This window comes from Bos indicus, chromosome 11 (assembly GCF_029378745.1).
Source record: "Bos indicus isolate NIAB-ARS_2022 breed Sahiwal x Tharparkar chromosome 11, NIAB-ARS_B.indTharparkar_mat_pri_1.0, whole genome shotgun sequence".
Taxonomy (NCBI): domain Eukaryota; kingdom Metazoa; phylum Chordata; class Mammalia; order Artiodactyla; family Bovidae; genus Bos; species Bos indicus.
Window position 1 is genome coordinate 2,513,398 of NC_091770.1, and position 24,068 is coordinate 2,537,465.

Here is a 24,068-nt window from a genome sequence, read left to right on the forward strand (position 1 = left end):
CAGCGGAATTACCATAATACTGTAGCTTTTGTTTTCTGTGCCATTCCACTGGGTGGTTACCAGAATAAAAGTAAGAAGTTGAGTGAAGACATGTTGAAGCAATCCAAAATCTGTTTTTATTTAATTGTTTTGGCTAATGGAAAATAGAACTGTCACAGCAGCTCAGCTCGATACCCCATCCAGCCCAGGACTGTCCCAGCGCTGGAGCCGAGGACAGGTCTTCCTCCATCAGCGACCTCGTCTTCACACAAAGACTGCTTTCACAGGGCATCAGCACGTACCTGTCACCCAAGAACTCAGCTAAAGCCCTGTGGATCCTTCTACACTTTTGGCCAGTACTGTCACCTTCCGAGGTCAGGGACTCTAGGTCTGCTACGTGATTGGCAGAGGAAAGCTCCTTCTCCACTTCAAGAAATGTGGCTACAGAAGTATGGAATTGGGGAGCATGATTCTAGGGACTTCAACTACTTCCCCCTTTAGCCCGTCCCTCCACAGTGCAGCAGAACCAAGGTTCTCACTACTCCCCTTCTCCAGCTTTGGCATCCTTCCCGGTGTATAAGCCAAACCTCAGGAAATCATTCGTGGGAAGCTTACTAGGATTCAGACAAACGCGGGATGTTTTTTCAGCTTCTCCTTTGGCCCAGCCCACAGCGGGGTCAGCATCTTTCAGAGCAGCCCCCCAGTGCTGTCTAGAATGCACTCCTAAGTCACGAATGGGTTGTTCAGGAACCTGCTGGGAGTGACTGCTAAAAGCTTCACACAGGTCTCACTGTCCTCAGTTCCTCTTGGTGTGTTATGATCTTACCTGTCAAGTCACCAAACCCCTGACCCTGGACGTCTTTTTCACATTTCATATCTTCCTCCAACTTACTGAATGCTGCCTGAATTTCAGAAAGCAGTTACCTGCCCACTAATGCAAAGATGCAGGCTAATTCTGTGTGAATCACTTCAGAGACCAGCTCGGCAGGAGGTCGGCAGGGGGGTTACAGTGTATAACCTGCCCACTCCATGCCTGGGCTGTGCACTGCCCCGGGCCCTTCCTGGACGCCCACCCCCCACCCCCGTCTGCCTTGTCTGAGATTCCTCTATACCACAGGCTCCCTCCCGGCTGCCACTCTCAGACTGGACTGAGGCTCCTGGACTGAACACAGGTGGCTTGCTTTGGATGCACACCGCCCCCAGGTCAGGACCCTCACCACAGGTCCAGCCATGGTATGCTGTGGCTCCTCCCTGCCCACAGATACTGAAGAGTCATACGTAGGATGCCTTACACCTGGGTTGGAAACTTTCTAGAGTACAATAGGGAAAGAAGTCAGCTCTGGATTCTAAACCAAATCTAAAAATACTTTTGCACACAAGTGTCGTGAGGAGGTAAGGAAGGGCTCAGGGCTCCATCCTCAGTAATCACTTCTCCAGGGACCTCCACCTCCAGGACTCAGGTTGGTACTGAGCACCCTGAATAGGAAAGTCAATGCCAATCATCCTCCCACTTCTGAGCAAGAAGATGAGAATCACACACAGAGCTGAAACAGAAACACTGAAGCATGGCATCTGTTGTCCTGATGTCAGAGTTTCATGGGACGAACGGCCAAGATGTTCACTTAGCAGCTGTCCCGGCTCCACTACTGAGCGCAGAAATTTCAGGGCTGGGGCTTCTTTCCTCTGGCCCGGCAAATTCTCGTCTCCAGTCGCATCCACAATTCCTTAGGTGCCAGATGCAAAGCCTCAAGCCCCGAGCGTCTTCATCACTGACGTGCCCTCCAGGTCACTCTGTTTGCTGTCCCCTTCGTCCTCTTCAGCCTTTCTGAATACAAGAACTGCCCAAACATGATGGAAAAAAGAAAAGCTGGCTCTCTCCTCCCGGCAGCTGCTGTCTCCGGGTCTGTAAGCAGCCAAAGGGACTCAAAGAGGACAGTCCGGGTCTCTGTACCCTCTCGTGGGTTTGGAGTGGAGTCCCCAGGCCTCAACAGGCACTTGGTATCCAGCGTGGCTCCCATGGTGAGTGCTGCCTGGAAAGACCTCTCCCACGACTGTTCGGTGGACTATGACGGACAGAACAAGCCCCCTGGCACTGAGCCGCCAGCTGGGGGGCCGGGATGATCCTTGCCCTCAGCACAGGGCTCTTGACCTCAACTCTTACAGCCCCGGACCACACAGATGCCTCCTCCTAACTTGGCGCAGGGAGGCACAGACTTCCAAGAGGTGCTCCTTTATCACGATGCAGTGAGCAGTCTGACACTGCTTCCTGGGTCAAGTTACAGCTCCTGATGGGGAAGCAGTGCCTCAGATTCGTGCCCAACCAGGTCTGCTGAGGACCTGGAGATCCTGGGAATCAGACCAGTAGCGACTGGGGAACAGGGTCCCGTTGCTGGTGCTGTATCACCTTGCCTCATGATTACAAAAGACCCGGAGGTCCAGCCCTGAAGACAGCTGACAGAGAGGCAAGAATGACTGTGTTAAAGAGGTCTGTGGACAAGTGGACAGCTCAGCAGGACCGCACGCCGCCCAGGCCTCACCGTGCAGCAGCCGTCACCAGCCTGGCAAAGGAAGACATGTGGCACAGTGTCCTCAGGGGGCTGGAGGCAGGCGCTGTGGCGGGAGAGGCAGTGAACAAGGTCAGCAGCTTGCCAGGTTAGCACAACCGACCCTCCTACTAAGCCGGTTACCCCGCCCCTGGGAACTTATTCCAAAGCAATAATGCTCGGTGGGGGACGGCAGAGGCACAAGGACAGGTGTTCTGGCAGCCACAGACTGCAGTCAGAGCCCCCGCCACTGCTCCTCAGGGCCGCGGCCTCCATCCTCTGGCCTCCTTTCCCTCCTCTGTGAGCCACAGACACGAGGGCACCTGCTCCCCAGGGCTGCTGTGAGGCTACATGGGCTGACCTGCATAGGGCGCCTGTGTGTCAACCACAATCACTGGCTCCTATTATTATTTAAAAAAAAAAAAAAAGGGAAAGAATGCAGGAAAAAGGAAACGGGTGACTTGTCAAGGGTGACAGAGTTGAAGAGAAGTTTTCCGTGACTGCTCTGCAGTCTCACTGCTCTAGGTCATGCTCGTTTTTTAAGTGCTGTGGAAGATGCCATGAATTGTTGAGCCCTGCAGCTTGGGAAGAAGGAAGTAGAGAGAGTTGGCCTTTTTCCACAAAGGTTCTCCCTATTTCTCTAGTTCCGCCTTTGGAAAACTCCTAAGAGGTCTCTGAGGATGCGGTAAAGGGGGGTGAGGAGAGAGGACACAGGTGAGGAGGAATGAGGAAAGGTCTGACAATCAAAACCTGAAAGGCTCCGTCGCCCACGCGCTGGCCCGGCTCCAGGGCGGGCTGCGATGTACACACATGAGCTCTGTCCCAACCAGGAGTGCTGGCAGCAATGACCCCGCTGGGCGGACAGCTGGAGGCTGCCTGCCAGCCTGCCGAGGGCACTGCGTGGCCAGAGACAGGAAAACCTCGTGATCACAGTCAAGGAGTCCATTCCCAGGACCCTGACGCAGGGCACTACACTGTCTGTCTCTCCTTTCTCCTGCAGCTCGCAGCTGTAGGGCCACATAATGGTCCAGTTTCATAAGGAAACACACAGAAAGTATTCATCTCCACCAGGAAAACAGAGGTAAATAAGGGCACAGACCTTAGATAAGTCTGTCAGTGTTTACAACCTTTTCTTTTTTTTAATTCATTCTCTCCATAAATATTGTAGTCTATAATCTCCCAATTTAAAAAAGATTATTTTCAAACTTAAAACTATGATCACACCTTAAAAAGATTAACCATTTCTTAATAAACAATAATCCAGTCAGTGTTCAAATCTCCAATTGTCATATAAACATCAGAAATGGGTGGTTGTTTCTCAGCTTTTAGAAATCCATCTTCCCAGAGCCAGAAGAGTTTTCTGAGACAGCCCCTACTAAGCCCACCACCACAACTGAGTCACTGACTTCTGCCAACCTCCTCGCTAGACCAGATGAGAAAATGCAGAGAGGCCAGGCAATCTGCCCAGGGTCACACAGCTTACTGAAGACAGAAGGCCTGAGCTTTCCCTGAGGCCATACTGTCTGGCAGTCTGCACACTGAAATAACTGTTAAAGGCTTTTGAAGCAGCAAGCCTTAACCTAGAAGCACCTCCTCTGTCTAAAAGAAAACAATCACCACTAGAACCCTCCTAGTAATTGACACACCCATTGTACTCAGCTAAAAACTAAGCTCTCAAGTAAATACCATCAAGTAGAAGTCCTTCAGTTTAGCCATGCAAAAGGATTCTCGCTGACCTCTGCTCTCTTCTCAACTCTAACTAGATCCCCCCACCGGCCCCAGGCAGAGCAAGCTGAAGAGGACCATCTAAAAGAAAAGGAACGTAACCCGTGAGGATCTGTTTTCTAGGTGGGCATCACCGTGTCATCAGCCAGGTTAAGACTGCCTGAAAACAGGCCCAGACGGCCTGCAGGTCATTTCCATTCAACCGTCACAAAACTGGCAATTTTTGTGCTATATAAATGTTTTGGAATATGAGAAAGAAAACGTTTCTCATATTCCAAAACTGGACAAGGAAAGGACATACATCAAAAAGCAAGAGCAGAGAGAAAGAAAACTATAGGCCAATCTTACTAATAGACATAGACGTCAAAACCCTGAGTAAAACAAAAGTAAAGCAAGACTAGACTTGGTTACGCTGAAGTTCTTGTTTCTTATACACGTACAATAAAATTCAGGAATGTGCAAAAAACAAAAGCAAAACCAGAACAGGACATACTGAACAAACTCTGAATCTGGGATTCAGACAGCTTGGTATTAGGAAATGTTTGAACGTAATTAACCATTTTAACTGACTTAAAAGAAATAGTTGTGCTCATTCAGTTCATTTGATTCCAAAACGGCAATGAACAAATCTTAAAACTCATTATTCGTAAAAAGAAAAGAAAAGAATAAAGATGATCTTAGGGAACTAGAAACACAATTGATACGTAAGAACATGCGTTATCAGGCAATAATCGAGTAGTACAGGAACAGGCAAGGGCACTAACGGGCCCCGCGTGTACAGTGAGTGATCTAGAACGTGAGAGCAGCTCTCTTCAAATGAACGGAAGATGAATGGACCCAGTAAGGTAGATCCTTACCTCACTTAGAGTGAAAAATAAATTCCAATGGACTGAACAACTGAAGGTAAGCAGTGAACACAAGCAACATAAGAGAACACACACACAGAGTTTCAGCAGGGGCGGCGGGCGAGCTCTGGAGGCGCGTGGTGCTGACCAGCAGTTTACAAAGGGTAAAACGGTAAACTGTCTGTGAGCAAATTTACCACAGTTTTAGGCATGAAAATTTTAAAAACATCAAAAGATTATATCCTTACAATGGGAAGAGCTTTCTTAAGACACAAAACTTTAGAGTCATAAAGGGAAGAATTTGAAGATTTAACTACATAAACAATTTTTAATGTCTGTTTGATAAAAGACCCAAAAACAAAAATTAAAAGACAAGCAACTTAATACTTCAACAGAAAAAAAAAAAAAAAATATATATATATATATAAGTGACTGGAATAAAGCATATACAATTTGTATAATATATTTGCCTATTTATATAAAGGATAAACATCTCCATATATAAAGCTGCTATGAATTGAGTAGATACAGAATATGACAAGTAATTCATTAAAGACACAACCTCATAAGTAATCAGGAAAATGCACATTAAAACAATTTCATTTTTTACCTATCAAATTAGTAAAATTAAAAATACTGATTTTCATAATCAACAAGGTGGAGGAAAAGAGGTATTCTCATCTCTGTGGCTTGAACTGTAAATGGACAAACCCTTCTGAAGGACAATTAGTCAGCAGCTAGCCAGATGTTCTGGGAAGTCCCATGCAGAGGAGTCTGGCAGGCTACAGTCCATGGGGTCATAAAAGGATCGGACACGATTTATCGACTAAACAACAACAGCAGCCACGTGTTAGATGTACAGGCCCCAGCTTACTGTCTCCAGCCTACAGAAATCTCCCAGAGGTACACAACAATTGTGAACAAGGGGTAGTCACCATACCAATATTTACGCTACTGAAAAACAAAACATAGCTCTCTAACAGGAACTGCTGAAATGCACTTTAGTACATGAGCCCAGTGAAGCACGAGACAGCCACTGACAAGAAACAGACAAGTCTCCATGGAAGGACAGGGAAACACACCACGTGTTTCACAAACAAAGGTTAGTTAGAAAACAGCCATGTTCTGTGGTCTAACTTCTGTCAAAAGAGTAAAATAATGAATTTTGTAGAAAGAATAATCTAGAAAAATGCATATCAAGCTACCAACAGGGGCTATCATTCCTGGGAGTGGTATCATGGGAAATTTTCACTTTATAAATTATATGATTTCTATAACTTTTGGATTATTTAAAGTAAGTGTGATCACTTTTGTAATTAAACAGAATAGAGAATAAAATAAATCACCTGCACCTCTCTGCACAAAGCCAGGGTAACCACCTCTGAGCAGTACTTCCCCCTGGGGAGGCTCAGGTGAGGGCACCGGTGCCCAGTCCCAGGGCGGGGCTGGCCTGGCAGCAGTCAGGGGACCGGCTAAGCCTCAGCCATGGAAGCTGCACCCCAGGGATCCACACAGGAGGCCTCGGCTGAAAACCGGACACTCAAGGAGCACTGCTGGAGTCAGGACTTTCTGTTGTTGTTAACCTCTGATCTTTGGGTGGCCCTCAGATCACCATTTAAAGTTAGAAACATTTTACTTGAAAAGGTCACAGTGGAAATCAGATCAGCTAAGAGAAACTGATGGTGTCTTCCTGTGTAAGAGCTATAAAAACCTAACTGTGCCCTGAAAGACAACAATGAACACAAAGATCTGGGATGGCCCAAGGCTGGAGAGTCAAATAGAGAATATTACCACTTTGCTCCCACGTAACCTCTGAACGGTGAAGCCAAGAACAGAGCAGAAAAGGGCGGAGAGGGGCAGAAGACGAGCACTGACCAGGCGCTGAACACAGCTCATGTTTAATCCTCACACAATCCAGGGAAGCTACAGAGAAGAAGCCGCAAAGAGGCCCGCGACTCCCTCAGCCTCAAAGCTACAAACTCCGACCAGCAAGGACCTGCTGTACAGCACAGGGAACTGCTCAGCAGTTTTATAATAACCTAAAGGGGAAAAGGATCTGAAAAAGGGTATGACTGAGTGTGCTGTACGCCTGAAACAAACACACTGTACATCAACTATACTTCTAAAAAACAAAACCCAAAACCCAACCACAGTAACAAAGCCACAAACTCTGAGAGTGGAGGTGCAGCGGGCCTGCCGACCAGCGCAGCTCCCCCAGCCAGCCAGCCAGCTGGGCCCCGCTGCCCAACGCTGGGCCCATGTCCTCGGTCTCCCCAGACAGACTCACCTGTGAGCTGGAGGGCAGTGCCTGGGAGGCGGGCTCCTCTGAAGGGGCTGCTCCTGTGCCCACGGGGCTCAGTGTGGTGATCCGGCTGGGCTGGCCACGCAGGGTCAGAGTGATGGTGGTGGGGACCTTCAAGCCTGAGAGATTCAGAGAGTGGTAGGCTTTTTTTGTCCTAGCCTCCACTTCCCTTTCCTAGAGCGTCCCCTGACCACCCATGAGACACACCCCCACCTGGCCTCCCGTCGTGGTCTCCTCCCCAGCTGGGTCATCTAGGCCCCATCAGTCAGTCCAAAAGCAACAGGAGCAGCCTGTGTACTCTCACGTTGCCTGGGGTTGGAACCACAGAGCCGAATCCCCGAGGTCAAGGCCAGGACCCTGTGGCGCTGGGTTCAACATCACACGAGGTAGGACGGTCTTGGGGGAAGATTCCCACAGTTCTCATGAGAGACTCACCTGATGCTTGGTTAGAGATCTGAGCCAGGCCAGGGAGGCTGCTTGCTAACTTAGCGAGGCCCCCGTTGGTCAGCAGCTGGTGGATGGCTGTGGGCTTCCCGCCAGGAGCAGCACCCAAGGAGGAGAGGGCGGTGGCCACAGGGACGGCACGGACAATGCTGCCGGCGCCCGTGGTGACGGCGCCCAGGCTCTGCACGGGGGCGGGCAGCTTCACGCTGGCGGCCTGCGGGACACAAGCCCGGCCAGTCAGAAGCTGCGACGGTCGAGTGTGGCGGGCCGGCATGCTCGATACCTCTCCAGGCACTGCGCGCCTGCCCCACGCAAGGTACTCTGCCAGGCATTTCCACATATTCTCTTATCTAATCCCCACATCAGCTCTGCGAAGGAGGGACTATCATTACCCTCATTTCACAACCAAGAAAGCAAAGACACAAAGAGACCTAGAAACCCGTCACTAGCCTCTGGCAGTGCCCCGCTGTGCAGTCAGAGGCTACCTGTCCCTGACCCCGTGTCCCTGCCAGAGCCAGCTAAGCCGAGGCCGCCGCCTCCCTTCCCGCCCTGTCCCGCCCAGGGGAGGCAGACGTGCACCTGCGGGGCTGGCCCGGGGGAGGGGCTGGCCGGGAGGCCAGAGGCCTTGCTGCTGATGTCCTGCAGGCTGAAGCTGAGGCCCTGGAGAAGGCTGCTGGCTGACGCGGCCCCTAAGGGAGGACACGAGAGACGTCAGCACGGGCTGCGGCGCCTTCTCACGAGCAGCCGTGCCTGCCATCCTCAGTGACCAGCTGAGACACTGACTCTCTCCCCTGGACACTTCCCGTGCCCACAGAGAGATGCAGAACACACGCGCGCGCCGGACGCCCGCTGCTCCTGACACACTGTCTTGGATTCACTCTGCACATCCCAGCCAGATCCAGACCGCCGGCCTGCATTTTGGATGGGTTCAGTAACACCAAGGAGAACATGGACCCACTTACAAGCCAAAAGAATCCCCCATACCTGACTTAGACTTCACTTTACACACAGTCCAGTGGCCTGAGAGCAAAGAGGAAGGTCCTCTGGAACAACGGGGCACCCTGCTGGGCTCAAGCAACTAGCCTTTCAATGCAGGGTGAGGGGACCAGCCTGGCAGAAACATGTCTTATTCTGCTGATGCCCTGTACAGAACCATTTCCAGCTTTATTCAACCAGATATGCTTAAAAACACCAACTCAGCTGGAAACCTACCTGCTATTTCTCCTTATAGCAGCAGTACCCAACCTTTTTGGCACCAGGGACTTTTCGTGGAAGACAACTGGAGTTGGGGCAGTGGGGGTGGTTCAGGCGTAATGTAAGCAATGGGAAGTGGCAGATGAAGCTTGGCTCGCTAGCCAACAGCTCACCTCCTGCCGTGGGGCCCAGCTCCTACCAGGTCGCTGACCAGGACCGCCAAGCCTGTGGCTTAGGGACCCCTTCCTTACAGCACAAGAGACATCACCTGCGGACTAGGACATTTACTCACTATAGATGTTAAGGCCCCGAACTCCCCCACCTCAAAGTTAATTCCACTCCATGCCAAGTCTACAATAAGCCTGAGACCCAGAGGCGCACCCCTGAGCCCTAGCTCCAGTGCTTTCCCAGGGCCACCCTCCAGCAGCAGACAGAGACTTGGCTGGGAGGTGGGGGTGGGGTGTGGCGGGGGCTGAGTTAGCAGGTACCTGGGAGGGAGCTGCCAGGAGAAGGGGCCACCAGGCGGCTCTGGAGTGTGTGCAAGGCACTGGGCGAGGTGCTGCTGGAGACCACTGAGGATGTCTGGCTGGCTGAGACACACCCTTCAGAAGCACCTGACCTGGAGACAAAGAGGAGCTCCATCACCTAAAGGTCCCTGGCAGTACCAGGAGGGTCCAGTGGGGGCCCAGCAAGGCTTTCAGCGATGGACGCAAGGGTAGAACGTCGGTGTCTTGTCTCACCTTCTGAATTCAGCCTCCAGTCCTTCTAAGTCAGGCCTAAAGGAAAGACTTCAGGTCTTGAAGCAAGAGCTACAGGACACTTTGTAAACTTTTAAGTAAAAGTCAACTCTGAGTTGACCCAAAGGAAAAACACCCGACTCAGAAAGAAGTCACGTTCACAGGACAGACAGACTCCAGAATCCACTATCTTCCAAAGCACTCACTGGGTCCTGAGAAGGGGTGAGGGCAAAGAAGGGGACAGACAGACCAGCAGACAGACTCACTTGGCTGTGGCGAGAAGCCCGGTGAGCTCTGTGGCCCCTGTGGATGCCTGTCCCAACGTCATGGTGAGGGGCTTCCCTCCTGCGGCTGCAAAACAGAAAACCCCGAGGCCGCCGGTCAGTCCAGATTGGTGCTGACCTTTCAGGGTCCCAGAGTCCAGGCTAAATGCAAAATATTATAGAAAAGACTGAAAGACGAAAAAGGAAGGATAACTCTACATTAGGGTAGGGAAGAGTTGGGGGTTATCTTTTCCTTCTGTTTTCTAAACTTCCTGGAATATTTTATCATCTTTAATTGAAAGCAAAAAAAAAAACCAAAGAGCACGATGCTGTGAATGACCCCCAGCCCTCTCTGATCCTTGTCCTGCCTCCCTGATCCTGGTTCCCTGCCCACTCTCCGCCACGTGCAACCCTTGCTGCCTTTCTCTGGGCGCCTGCTGCGCCGAGGGAGAGGAGGAGCCGCCCAGCAAGTAGCCGCCAAGGGGGCGATGCTGTGTCTCTGGGACGGTCCCGTCGGTTGTTACTTAAGCAGGCCGAGAGACACTCACCTTCTGGAGCGCCCCCTGAGGAAGGGGGGCAAGGCCCTCCAGCTGCATCCCCTTGGGAGATGAGGGACACCTTGATCTTCGGCCGCTTGCAGGTCTTACTGCCAGCAAGGGGACTGGAGGGATGGTGCCGCTTCAGCTGGACCCTGAGCTCCTCTTTCTCAGCTTCCTCGGTTTGTTCTGATGAAATAGGAACTAAGACATGGAGTTGCGGTGAAGCTCTCCACGGTCCAGAGAAGCCCGACAGATGCTGATGGCCGAGACCAGCATCGGCGTGGCCGCACGGAAGAACCGGCCCAGCGCGTCCACAGAGGCCACTCCTTCAGGCCCACCTATGCTCACCTCCACAGTGGCCCTCTACGAGGACAGTCCCCTCCCCTGCCATCCTGGGCTCGGAAGGAAGGAGCTCTGAGTCAGTGGAGACAGACAGGAAGATGCCATCCTGACTCTGCCGAACAAATGGGACTCGCCACAGTGGACCTCAACAGGGCTTCCCCGACTCAGAATGTGACAAGCCTCCTGCCCTCCCCCGTCACACAGCTGCAGGCCAGCCAACGTGTTCTGCACAAGCAACAGAGGAGCAGGCTATTCCGTCCTCCCTACAAGGGAGATGTCCCCAGAGCTCTGAGTCCCCTCAGGGCCCAAGGCTGAGGGTCTGCCTGTTGAACGCTGACCATGAGAAGGATTATCACCAGGACTCCAGGCTGGCTTTGAGTAACTACTAGGCGGGGGGACTCCATAGCTGCGACGACTTTACAGTTCTGACCCTGAAGTAACAGGGCAACAGGGGCCCATGTCACAAGCTAGTCCCCAGGTCCGTGGTAACAGGACTGAGAAAGGCCACCCTATCCACCGAATCAAACACACATCCTGCACAGAGCGAAGCCTCCCAGATGCTTAAGTTATCCTTTAGCCTTGCTCACAGGTCCCCTCCTCTTTCCACTTAGAAGCACGCCCAGCCCTTCTCAGCACAGGCAATCAGGGGCAGAAAGGCAAGAGGAAGGAGAGAGGGCTGGACTCACACGAAAAATGGGAGGTGGGAGTGCCGGGGCGGGGGGAGACTGGTGTGGGGCCACAGGGAACCACTCCAGACCACAGGGAGGCCACAGTCAGCTGAAAGGAAGGACTGCTTAGGGGATGAATGCATTGACCAAAATCAGCACAGGAAGGAGGGCAAAAGGGAAAGGAGATACAGTTATGCTGCTCAGTGCTTGCAGAGACCAGGGTGGAGGCAGGAAATCAGAGGCAAGGAGAAAAACACAGGGAGATGCAGGCTCGCAGGGAATGGCCCATAGGCACGCACAGGAGAAGCAGAGCCAAGCACCACAGTGAGACACCAAAGGGGGAAACCACGAGAGGCAGAGTGAACGGGGAAGAGCAAAGACTACGGAGTGAGCCAAAGGACAGCACCGAGAAAAAGGAGAGAAGAGAACAGGGGGAATCAGAGACAACAGAGAAGCAGGGCTGGGGAAGAGATGAGAGCGGGGAGGAGGAGAGAAGCAGAGAGCGGAGGGTGCAGGCGAGGAGAGTGATACTCACCAAAGAGACAGGAGGAGGTGCCGGGAGGAAGAGCTTTCCTCACCAGCATATTTTGTTTCAGAAAAGCAGCAAACTGAGCTGGAATGAATCAGAAAGAATTACAGAATCACAGCCAGCCAGAGAAAGGAGAAAGAGATGGGGAGTAAGAAAAGGTATGAAAATGCTCTGAAAAATGGTCAACAGAGGCTTTTCCTGGGATTACTGATGAATTTGAAACCTGATTCTGCCACTTAGCAGCTCCTTGGAGTCATCCATAAACTGAAAATAACGCATGTACCCGCCTCAAGGGGCCACTGCCCGGACTCCATGAGCAACAGCAAGTCCAGTGCCAAGAGGAGGGCGAGGCGCCTGGCGAGGGCACAGGGACCCCAGCTGTCCTCACCCCCTGCCTGCGAGCTCTGCCTGTGCCAGGCGGCCGTGCTGCGGCTCTCCTCCGCACTGCTCTGGGTCCCATTCTGCACCCAGCTCCCCAGTCAGCCTTGCAGGCCTTCCGGCCTTGACTAGTCATTGCCTCCAGAAACATCACAAACTGCTGTCTCTCTCTTCATCAAAAGCCTGAGGGGACAGCGCCCACGTGGCTCTGGCCACCACCGGGGACAGTGCGGGTCACAGAGCATCCATGTGGACTGCAGTGGCCTGGCCTCTTTTTGTGTCTCCATCGATCCACTCACACTCACAGCCACCTCTGGGCAACCTTGGACGAGGCCTGGGTCTAAGTCTTGACCCTGTGGCTCCACTACAAGAAACGAGCCGAAGAGTCTGTCCGCTTGACAGCCACCTCTGGCTGCCGCCTCTCCCCCAGCCAGAGACTCTCGGAGGATATCCGCCCCTGTCCCAGGCCCAAGAGGCCTCACCTCAGGACTGCTGACTGGATCAAAGTTGGGCAGGGAGGCTTCTTACATCACGGTCACTGCTTTCCAAACTCTTAATTTTAACTGAACAAGTATTTCCCAGCCTAACTGAAAACCTATCTCCAGAGATTCCTGAAAAACATCACTGGAAGTCCCAGTGTAGGAATCTTAACTCTCCAAGGGCAGGCACGAAGCTTTGGAGCTGCCCTGGTATCTGATGAGCACGGCCAGCCCCGTCTGCAGGACCTGGAGAGCTCCCAGACCGCAGGAAAGGCTGGGCCTGAAGAGAAGACACAGCTTCCCCAACTGGGAGTCAGAAAAAATATCTGAGGCCAATATACATGGAGTCGGCTCATTAAGGTGAACTTGCCCAAATGCCAAGACGAGGCTATAATTAGTGGAACACACAGTCACACCAACGCACAGACCTTGTGTCATATTTTATCCTTGAAAACAGCCCTCAGTATTTATTCCAACCTAATTCTGCATGGACAAGTATGTCTGGAAAAAGCGGCAGGTGCCAATACTTTTCAACTGCCACATGACGTCAACTGAGAAGGCAGAAGCCAAGAGAGGCCCCTGGGCCAGGCGGCCGCACCTTGGGCTTGTCTGTGGGTCAGCACAGCCTCTGTCCGCTGCACGTGTCTCTTCAGCAGCTGGGTGCTTCCAATCTGACTGGACTTCTGGGAAGAGGCCACTGTGGTCACTTTGGTCTTGGGACTGGAGGTGGGGCTGCTGGACACACTGGAGAGATCCTGAGTAGATGGAGAAGGACAAGGGCCAAGTCAAGGTCGTTTGGATGGACTGTCAATCATCAAGCCCCCTGGAGTCTCCCGGTCAGGGCCTCCCCCTGTAGGAACTCCGAGGCCTGGGAAGGCCAGCAGCCTTCCCCGGGAAGCACAGGAACCCACTCTGCTGAATCCCTAGCAACAGCGCCCCTCTCTGCCTGCATTACCTCTGAACCCGAGGGGGAGGCAGGCAGCTTGGCAGCTGGTGACGCAGGTCGACTGCCCCGCTCCGAGACCTCGAAGGCCAGGTCTCTGCGGGCCACATCTCGGGGCTTCTTCTTCTTCTCGGCGTCCTGATCCCGAGGCTCGGAGCCCACGTGCCCCTCAGTACGAGTGAGTACCCCGGTCAAGAAGTCTACGATCTCGTCCTGGGGGAAGGAGAGGCCCAGGCCTCAGGAAGCGCCCCAACAGTTCCTACTAAAATGGAGTCACCCCAGCTTTGAAATCAGTGTGCTGTCCCTCCTACTTCACAAAGCATGGCCCAAGCCCTACACTCAGCCAAGGACCCACAGGAGCCCAGGCCCTGTGCCCAGGGTGGGGGTGGCATTCTGGGTGGTCACACTTTACCACTCCTCAGTGAACCCTTCCTCCCCACCCGCTTTGCTCACATCTTAGATCATTACTCTCCTTCTCCCTCCCCTCCCTCTTTCCCCCTTTTCTTTGCTTATGACTTAGGTCCCCCAAAGGCCCCAGGGGATACCCAATCTTCCATAGAGTCGGGAGGATGCTGCCAAGGAGACCGAGCCTAAAAGGTTACAGACAGACAAGCCTAGCTGAGAAACCCACAGAAAGCAACTGTGTACCTGAATGCATCTGTCCACCATGCTCTGCGTCAACCCTTCCGATTTCTTCTTTGCTTTGCTTATTCTAAGAGGCAAAAAAGAGGAAATATTTACTTTCCAAACATTCCACAGTAACAAATGTAAATAAGAATGGGTTTCTCTTCTGTGTTGGTTCTTTTCTAAACCTAAGAAGGAAGATAATGGTAGCCCACAGGCAGGTCTGCAACCTCTCCGAACCTCAGTTTCCACATCTGCGAAATAAGGAACCCCAACACCTCCCTCATGGAGTTGTGGGGATGACACAAAGCAACTAGGTAACGAACCAAAGAAACATGGAAGGTGCTTGGGGCTGTCCACTCCAGAAGTCCTGTCCTCACGGCTTCACAGGTAAACTCTACCTGATTGCTAAGACCTCATCTTGAGGTCCCCCAATACAGTTCCAAACCCTGAGACTTCTAGGTGCTGTTGAAATGATATTACCAGGAAAGGTGGCCACAGGTGAGTTCTACAGGGATCAGAGAAACTGGCCACCGCTGGCTGCATTCTCCTCTTTGAAAGCCAGACTTAAATCCCCTGGCTTCTGCCTGGGGTCTCAGCAGAGACAGAAACAGGGCACCAAGTGACAAGATGAAGCGCAACATTCTGAGCCTCCACATCCTGAGGCCCCAGTTCACTGGTGTTTGGCCTCTAGCCCTGTCATGTAACGTGCTCGTTATTACAGATGAGGACACCAATCCCAGAAGTTAAGCGATTCACCCGAGCAAAGGAGCCAGGAGTTAAACTGAGGTCTCCTGACTCAGTCCAACGCCCTCAGCGCCAGGCAAATATGTCTCACAAGCAGCCTCACAGTGCAACTCTAGCGAAAGGTGTTTTCATCCCTCCCACTCCCTCACCACAACTCAAGTCTATCCTCCTATAGGTAAGATGTCTGAATTAATAGGAAAGAATGTATTTACAAGCAAGCATTTCCCTGAGCATCCAAGGATTAGACTCTAGGTCCACAAGAAGCTGTCAGATGACAAAGGCCAGGAGGGCTTCTCCAAAGGATCTCTGGGTGAGAAAGTGACAAGATGGGTGGGAACAGGCACTCACTCTAAGCTCTCCGGTAAAAACACTCACAGGAAGCTAATACATAAGACTGAGCATGTGAGAAAGGAGGCCGATAAAGGACACAATCTCTTTTTCAGTACATTTCATGAAAATGTAACTAAAGGCCCCGCTGGCAGACCCTGAAAGGGAAGAATGGCCATCTCAATGACTAAAGACGCCCCTCTAAAATCGCTTCCAAACTCTGGTTGTTTATTGTTGGGGGCCAGAGTGAGGTACTCCGCCCATGGCAAAGGTCATGAGGAAGGAGGCTCGACATACGCAAAGGCGGGATCGAGCCTCAGGAGTCCCCCTGGAAATCCTCGAGCGTCTACCCCCATAACCAGAGCCTGCCTACTTTACTACTTTGTGCTCACCTACACCTCTGACTTTACGGGGGGCTGTCCCCCACCACCTCTTTTGGAGAAGGAGTTAACTTAGAGCTCCAGTTTATAATAATTCCTGGGCGTGATAAGAGTGTTTTAACCTACAAACTCCTCTGAAGGTTCTCTAGCCTGCCTGACAGGCTCGTCCGGCCACATGTGATTGCTCACAGCCTCCCAACCGTGAGAGGCACAAGATGCTTTAAACCCTCTAAAAACGGGTTCTTTAGAGAAGTTAGAAAACTATTAGTATAAGTATAACGGGCTGATTAGAAATTGTATTGGTGAAGGGTTTTTCATTTGTTGAGCCAATGTTTGTTGCTAAGTCTCCACATCCCCTGCCCTTATACACATTAATGAATATATAGAATTAACCTTTGATATTAATCACGTTAGACCTTAGGCTAAGTAAATTCTTTCCTTAACTAAAACCCACTACACCCTCACCCTGTAGGAATGTAACTTTATTTGGGTGGCGTCTGTTTTGAGAATAATCAGCCCTGGAGAAATAAGTGTCCTGATTGACTGACCGCTGTCACAAGGAGAGGGTCGTAAATTGTCAGCAGGCCCCCCTGGCCAGAAGATGATGTAACACCCCTAAGACCTCTGTATACCTTTGTATGAAGCACCTGACTTTGATAAAAGTCAGGACTGCTGTCCCCACGTGACTTTTGCATAACATCTCAGTGTATAAAAGTAGACCATGGAAAATAAAGAATTGGGATCAGTTTCTCGAAATACTGGTCTCCCCATGTCGCTCTCTCTCTCACTCTGGTTGAGTCTCCATCTGGAGCGCGGAACCCACCATGCTTACTAATTATGCCTGGGCTTCTAAGATCCGACCGGGGAGGCCTCAGTGTCTCCTCTCCTTTGGGAGAACGGAAGGACGCCTGCGGCCTACGTAAGTGGTGCAAACTTCTTGTCTTGAAGTTTTATTGGTCTCCCGCGTAAACCAAGCTACTCAGCCTCTTTTCTCCACTGAATTTTCCTACTGAGCTATCCTTATTCTATTACTCTTTATATCTCTAATTAATATCTAATTGAAACTATCGTCTCCTGATCCTCGCCTATGCCGTCTCTCCTTCGAATACCCTGGATCAGCCGGGGCTGGTCCCCGGCAGGTGGCGCCCGAGACAGGGACTTTTGAAGGTAAGCTCCCCAAAGCAATCAGAGCCATCAGCTCTATTGCTCCCCGTTCTCGGAACAACTGGGTCAGCAGCCCTCTTGTTCCCCCACGGGGCAGTTTGGGTCACCAGCCCTACTGCTCCTCCCTCGGAACAGTTTGAGCCATCAGCCTACTGTTCCTCCCCCCGGAACAATCTGGGCCATCAGCCCTATTGTTCTTCCAGTGTTCGGGACGGCTAGGACCCCACTCGAGGGTGCCGCGGACCCCCCTGTAGGATAGACAGGGCGAGAGGAGTGGGAAGTGTTGAAAGTGTTAAAGAGTTAGAGTTAGAGAGAAAAAATGGTTTCTGAAGTTAAAAGGCCAAAGAAAAGCCTGATCTTTTGATAGCTTAAAGCAAAATCTTTTACTATACTTAACTTTCTGACATGGATAACACTGAAACTAAGAATGGCAACTCTTTATACAAGTAATCTTGAAACTGTTAAAGAAGCTACTGTTAATTTAGATACTTGGGTGAAGGTGAAAAAAAACAACTAAACACTTATCCTATAAATATGATTAAAAATGTTCTGGATCCTCATCATGAGGCTGTGGGATGACCTATGGGAGAGGCTATAGCGGTGGATGGTAGTGGGTCTCCACCTTCTGCGCAGATCATATTTTCTGCCATTGACAAGGAAGAGGAGGGACACTGTGCTCTACCTCCCGAGGAGTGAGAGGGCTTACAGGACGCTGCGGCCGGGCGCCCTGGTGAGCCCCCTCTCCCTCTACACAAACCTTTAAAAATTTATCCAACAATTTCTGATTTAAGGCGACTACTCCACCTCCGCTTGCACCTCCCAGGGCCTAAAAATTCCCCAGTTTACATCCAAAGCCTCCCAGAGCATTGCCTAAGGTTGAAAAGATTAAAAAGTTTTATTTTTAAAGAAAGGAGCTTTTAAAAAATACACAATATACAGAGCCTACTCCTTGCAGAAAAACCCCCTCAGGGGGGCTTCACCCAAGCAAAAAAAAAAAAAAAAAAGAAAAAGAAAAAGAAAAAAGAAAAAAGTGAAAAAGAAAAAAGGAAAGAATATAGAGAAAGATCTAAAGATAGAAAAAGAACTAAAGAGTGAAAAGGAGAGAGGAACGGAGGAGGAAGGAATCAGGGAATGCAGCAAGATAGAAAAAGGAAAAAAGGAAGTTAGAAAAAGAGATACAGAGAGAAAGAGAGGGAGGAGGAAAGAAAAAGTTAGAGAGAAAGATCGTAAAGGAAAAGAAACGAAAGAAAGAGAAGACAGTAAGAAGGAAGAAGGGAGAATGAAAGAGGGAAACAAGAAGGAAATGATAGAAAGTAAAAGAGAAGAGAAGAGGAAGGAAAAAAGAGTGAGGGAAAGAAAACTTGAGAAAGATTTAAAGAGAAGAAGGAAGAAAAAATCAGCAGAGGAGAGAGGAGAGGACTTACAGGACACTGTGGCCAGACACCCTGGCGAGCTACCTCCCCCTCTGCGCAAACTTTTAAAAAAACTTATCCACCACTTTCTGATTTGGGGCGATAGCTGCCGCCTCCGTTTGCGCCTTCCAGGGCCCAAGAGTTCCCCACTTTGCCCCCAAAGCCTCTCAAAGTGTTGCCTAAGCCTGAAAAAGATAAAAAGTTTTTTAAACAGTGGAGCTTTTAAAACAGACTGCATGCACAATATGCAGAGCGTGCTCCTTGGAGAAAACCCCCTCAGGGGGGTCTCACCCAGGCTAAGAGAAAAGCCAAACGGAAAGGGGATTTAGCAACAATATTAACCCTTGACAAGGTTACTCCAATTCCAACGGGAGTGGCTGGCCCCCTACCTGAGGGCATTGTAGGACTTGTGCTAGGGCGTAGCTCGCTTTCTTAAAAAAAAAAAAAAAAAAGGAAAGAAAAAGAATAAATAAATAAATAAAAAGAAAAAGAAAATTTCGGTGGTGCATGGTGTAGTAGATTCTGATTATATTGAGAAATTAAAGTTTTGTTCTCACCGCCTACTAAAACTGTGCAAATTAATAAAGGTCAAAGAGTAACACAGCTTTTGCTTTTTACCTTATTAGCAGACAAGAAAAAACCTTGACTTCTCAGGCTAGGAGCCACAGAACATTTGGATTTAGTGATCTAGCCTTTTGGGTGCAGGAAATTACAGCTCCAAGGCCTTTAAAAGATCTTTTAATTCAAGAAAATAAAATGTCAGGGCTATTAGACGCAAGAACAGACGTCTCTTAACATTGCTGGAAAAGACTGGCCCAGTTCCTGGCCCACACATACTACTAAAAATGAGTTGGTGGGATTAGAGAAAGTGATATGCGGGGTGAGAATGCTGTAGAAAAAAAAAAAAAAAAAGGTGAGGGAGAGTTTAAAACCTTGAAGAGTAGTGAGTTCCCTGTTGCTGGAAGTATTCAAGCAAAGATTAGATGGTTACTTGTCATCTAAAAAGCTATAGACCAGATTTAAGTTACAAAACAAAAACTGGAGAAGCTTATAAAGATGTTGTGCAACACCTCTTTACTTGCTTCTCATATTTAGGTGTGCCAAAAGTTTTAAAAACTGATAATGCCCCTTTGAAGCTGCGGAGAGATTGTTTACTAACTTTAAATGATTTCCAAAAAGTATTAGGGGACATTAATTGGATATGCCCACATTTAAAACTGACTACTACAGATTTAAAGCCTTTGTTTGATTGCTTAAAAATTGATCCTAATTCCAGTTCTAAGAGAAAGTTGACTAATGAGACAGAGTTAGCTCTTGTTGAAGTGTATGAGACTTTAAATGGTCAGTTAATTAGGATTAATATTACCAAAAGATGAGATTAAATTATTCTTGCCATAAAACATACACCTACAGGGTGCTTATGACAAAAAGGCCCATTGGTTCCATCTACCAGTGACCCCAAGAAAAATAGTTTTATCTTATCCCAACTTGGTGGCACAATTAATTATAAAAAGAGGAAAAAAGGAAGTGTGGAACTTTTTAGAAAATAAGTAGCAAATATAATAATTTCACTCAATAAGGATCAACTGCAAGTCTTTTACAAAATAGTGATGATTGGCAAGTTGCCCTGATAGATTTCAGGGGTCAAATTTTGTTTCATTTGCCCTCAAGCCCCCACAGTAGTTAAAACTTCAAAAATGTTAGATTGGCAGTTTGAAGATACCTGTGGAACTTTCCAACCCTACGTAGTTCCTACGCTCCCCTTTACCCTATGGGGGAGGGACATGCTGTCTCAAATAGGAGATACTCAGAGAAGGGTTTTCTCAATTTCTTAGTTATCAACAGGCGGTACAATTAATAATACTATATATATTATTATAAATACATAATATAAATATATTTGCCTAATTGCAGTTCACCTAATTAGGTATGGGTATAAATAAAATATAATAGAGGTATACCTAATTCTATTTATAGATCTATACTTAATTAATTTGTATATAATTAATATGTATAGTATATATGCATATTATATATATACTGTATAATCAAATATATATTGCAGTAGTATAATGTGTGTGGCTGATATTAATTGGTATGGTTTGATGTGCTGTGATGATATATGTTCTATATACTGTATAATTGTATATGTGTGACATGTATTATTGCAGTACATTGGTTTGTGTTGGCTGGTATTAGCTGTGTACGTGTTGTATTGCTGTAATATATATTAATTAACATATTAATTATAAAGATTAATTCAAGTATATTATGTCAATAAGTTTATACTTGTTGAAATGTATAAATACATATATAAATACATTTTGCATTTAGATATATTTGTTTACCAAAATGAGATAAGGAGGTTATGCATTTATTATTTAAATTTATACAGAGACCTAAACTAAACATTACACCTAAATTAACATATCCCAAAATTTATGTTGTTAAAATGTAAATTTTAAAAAAATTTTAAAAATTAAATTGACAACTGCTTGACAATTCCTTTGCCATAAAACCCCCATAGGTGTAATTGGGGTGGCCAGACAAAAAATTGGTTTTATAGCAAAACGGCCCCCTAGAGTGGGTCCATCTCCCCGCTCAAACTAAAAAAGTAGTGGCTTCTTATCCAGGATTGATAGCTACGTTGATATTAAAAGGAAAAAAGTGGAGCATTGAATTATTTGGTTAAAGAGCCATCAGAAATTGTAATTCCATATAATAAAGAACAACTTGGTGCTCTTCTAATGTTTGACAATCTCCTATTCCAAATGCTCAGATAGTTTTTACTGATGGGTCAGCAAACGGTAAAGCCTCCGTAGTCACTAAAAATCACCAAAAGGTTTTAGAAACACGGGAAACTTCAGCTCAAAGAGCTGAAATAACAGCAGTCATAGAGGCTTTTGCTATGTTTGCAGATGAAGAATTTAACCTTTATTCTGATTCTCAGTATATTGTCAGGTTGTTTCCACACATTGAAACTGTGGTTTTTGTCTAAAAATAAAACTACCATATTTCATTTGTTAACTAAATTACAGCAACAAATTTGGAAAAGAAATAAAATATTTTTCATTGGACACATTCGGGCTCATTCCGGATTGCCTGGCGCTTTAAATGCCTTTAATGATTTGGCTGACTTAACCAGAAATACAGTGGCTACTGTGATTGAGGAGGCCAGAGCCTCTCACTCACTTCATCATCAATATGCTACTGCCTTAAGATATCAATTCCAAATTCCCAGAGAAACTGCTAGGGAGATTGTGCGTTCTTGCTTATATTGCCCCACTGTTTATAATATAGTCTACCTATGGGAGTTAACCCTCGCGGTCTCAAACCTAACATACTCTGGTAAATGGATGTAACTCATATCTCTTCATTTGGAAAACTTTTCTTTGTTCATGTAACTATAGATACCTTTTCTCATGTCCTTATTGCAACGTCTCCTACCGGAGAGGCAGTTAAAGATGTTATACAACATCTCTTTACTTGTTTTTCATATTTGGGCCTACCAAAAGCTCTGAAAACTGACAATGCTCCTGCTTACACTTCTAAGTCTTTTCAGGAATTTTGTTTACAGTTTCAAATTAAACACAATACAGGCATCCCTTATAATCCCCGGGGACAAGCCATTGTGGAAAGGTCACATCAAACATTAAAGCTTCAAATTCAAAAATTAAAAGAAGGGGAGTTTAAGTATAGTTCTCCCCATCAAATCTTGCAACATGCTCTTTTCGTAATAAATATTCTAAATGCTGATCTGGCTGGAACTACTGCAATGCTTCGTCATTGATGCCTGGAGCAATTAAATGCAAAACCATTAGTTAAATGGAAGGACCTCCTCTCAGGACAATGAAAGGGTCCTGACCCATTATTAACTAGTGGTCGAGGATGTGCTTGTATTTTTCCACAGGACGCAGATTCACCAATTTGGGTTCCAGACAGGCCAGGTTCGAGGCGCGCACTCGCTCGCCCCGCCCACCAGGCAGCCCTCGCCTCTGCGCCTCCAGCCTCGCCCCGCACCCTCCTCACTGCACCCCGCAACCTAGAGCAAAGAAGTTTGTGCAGCAAGTGAGGGCCAGAGAGGAGAGCGCACCTGCAAAGTGCCGTCCAGACCAGCGCGGCGCCGGCCAGCAGGGGAGACAAGATAGACATCGAGATCCCGGCGAGACTGACAGGGCAGCTGCAGCGTGAACTCCAACCAGAAAATAATTCTACTTATTCTGTTTTAGCTTGCCCACCCTCGCCTTATGTTTTCCTTTTTACTAATGACTCCAACAAACTTAATGTAGGCATGAATTATTCAGGTGGACCTAACGTAGTGACTTGTGAACAATGTATGCTTTCATCTTGTTTAAACCCTCAATGTAATGTTTGCTCCTTTGTGGTGTTACAATGCCCATCCTATCTTATGGTGCCTATATGATAGCTATGGTCTTACTGTGTTACAACAACTGCAGGATTTAATGCGATCGCGACGGTTTGTGGTCTTGCTTATCCTAGGAATATCAGCTTTGATAGCAACAATTACTTCTGTTACTGCGGCAGCAATATCGTTGACTCAACAAGTGCATACTGCCCAATATGTTGATACCATGTCTAAAATTGTTTCTTTAACTCTAGCAACTCAGGAAGCTATAGATAGGAAATTAGAGATGAGAGTAGACGCCTTAGAAGAAGCAATTATGCATATTGGGATTGAGTTACAGGCTTTAAAGGTGAAGATGGCTTTGACATGCCACACTGATTACAGGTGGATATGCGTGACATCTTTGAAGGTAAACGAGACAGATTATGAATGGGAAAAGATTAAAAATCATATCTCAGGTGTTTGGAACAGTTCTGATATTGGCCTGGACTTAGGGAAACTTCATAATCAAATACAGACCTTGGAACACTCTCGACTGGATTTTACCGCCACTGGAGCAGCTAATGACTTTTTTCACACCTTCTCTAACTTTATTTCTGGAAAAAATATTCTGTCTAATATCCCTAGTCTCTAATTCTACTTCTCATAATCATTCTTCCTTGTATTGTCAGGATTCTCCGGCAGAGCATTCGGAGGCTCGCGACTGAGCTGCATCTGGCTGTTTTAAGAAATAAAAAAGGGAGAGATGTTGGGGGCCAGAGTGAGGTACTCCGCCCATGGCAAAGGTCATGAGGAAGGAGGCTCGACATACGCAAAGGCGGGATCGAGCCTCAGGAGTCCCCCTGGAAATCCTCGAGCGTCTACCCCCATAACCAGAGCCTGCCTACTTTACTACTTTGTGCTCACCTACACCTCTGACTTTACGGGGGGCTGTCCCCCACCACCTCTTTTGGAGAAGGAGTTAACTTAGAGCTCCAGTTTATAATAATTCCTGGGCGTGATAAGAGTGTTTTAACCTACAAACTCCTCTGAAGGTTCTCTAGCCTGCCTGACAGGCTCGTCCGGCCACATGTGATTGCTCACAGCCTCCCAACCGTGAGAGGCACAAGATGCTTTAAACCCTCTAAAAACGGGTTCT

General features: G+C 48.3%; 1 protein-coding gene across 13 annotated transcripts in view; it reads right to left on the minus strand.

The window, feature by feature from the left end:
- The window catches only part of KANSL3 (KAT8 regulatory NSL complex subunit 3), a 56,567-nt gene that overhangs the window by 3,841 nt on the left and 28,658 nt on the right, over positions 1-24,068 (minus strand). For 5 of the 13 annotated variants that reach the window (XR_011569188.1, XM_070798203.1, XM_070798210.1 and 2 more), the window contains 10 exons: positions 14,559-14,622; positions 13,923-14,123; positions 13,566-13,722; positions 12,117-12,194; positions 10,581-10,772; positions 10,036-10,120; positions 9,521-9,651; positions 8,418-8,527; positions 7,830-8,052; positions 7,380-7,513 (listed from right to left, as the gene is read on the minus strand). Coding sequence is in view for 12 of the 13 variants with exons in the window: in XM_070798203.1 (XP_070654304.1) it covers positions 7,380-7,513; positions 7,830-8,052; positions 8,418-8,527; positions 9,521-9,651; positions 10,036-10,120; positions 10,581-10,772; positions 12,117-12,194; positions 13,566-13,722; positions 13,923-14,123; positions 14,559-14,622 (1,375 nt within the window). In the remaining variant the exon portion in view is untranslated. The other 8 variants (XM_070798207.1, XM_019969704.2, XM_019969702.2 and 5 more) reach the window with 8 other exon arrangements.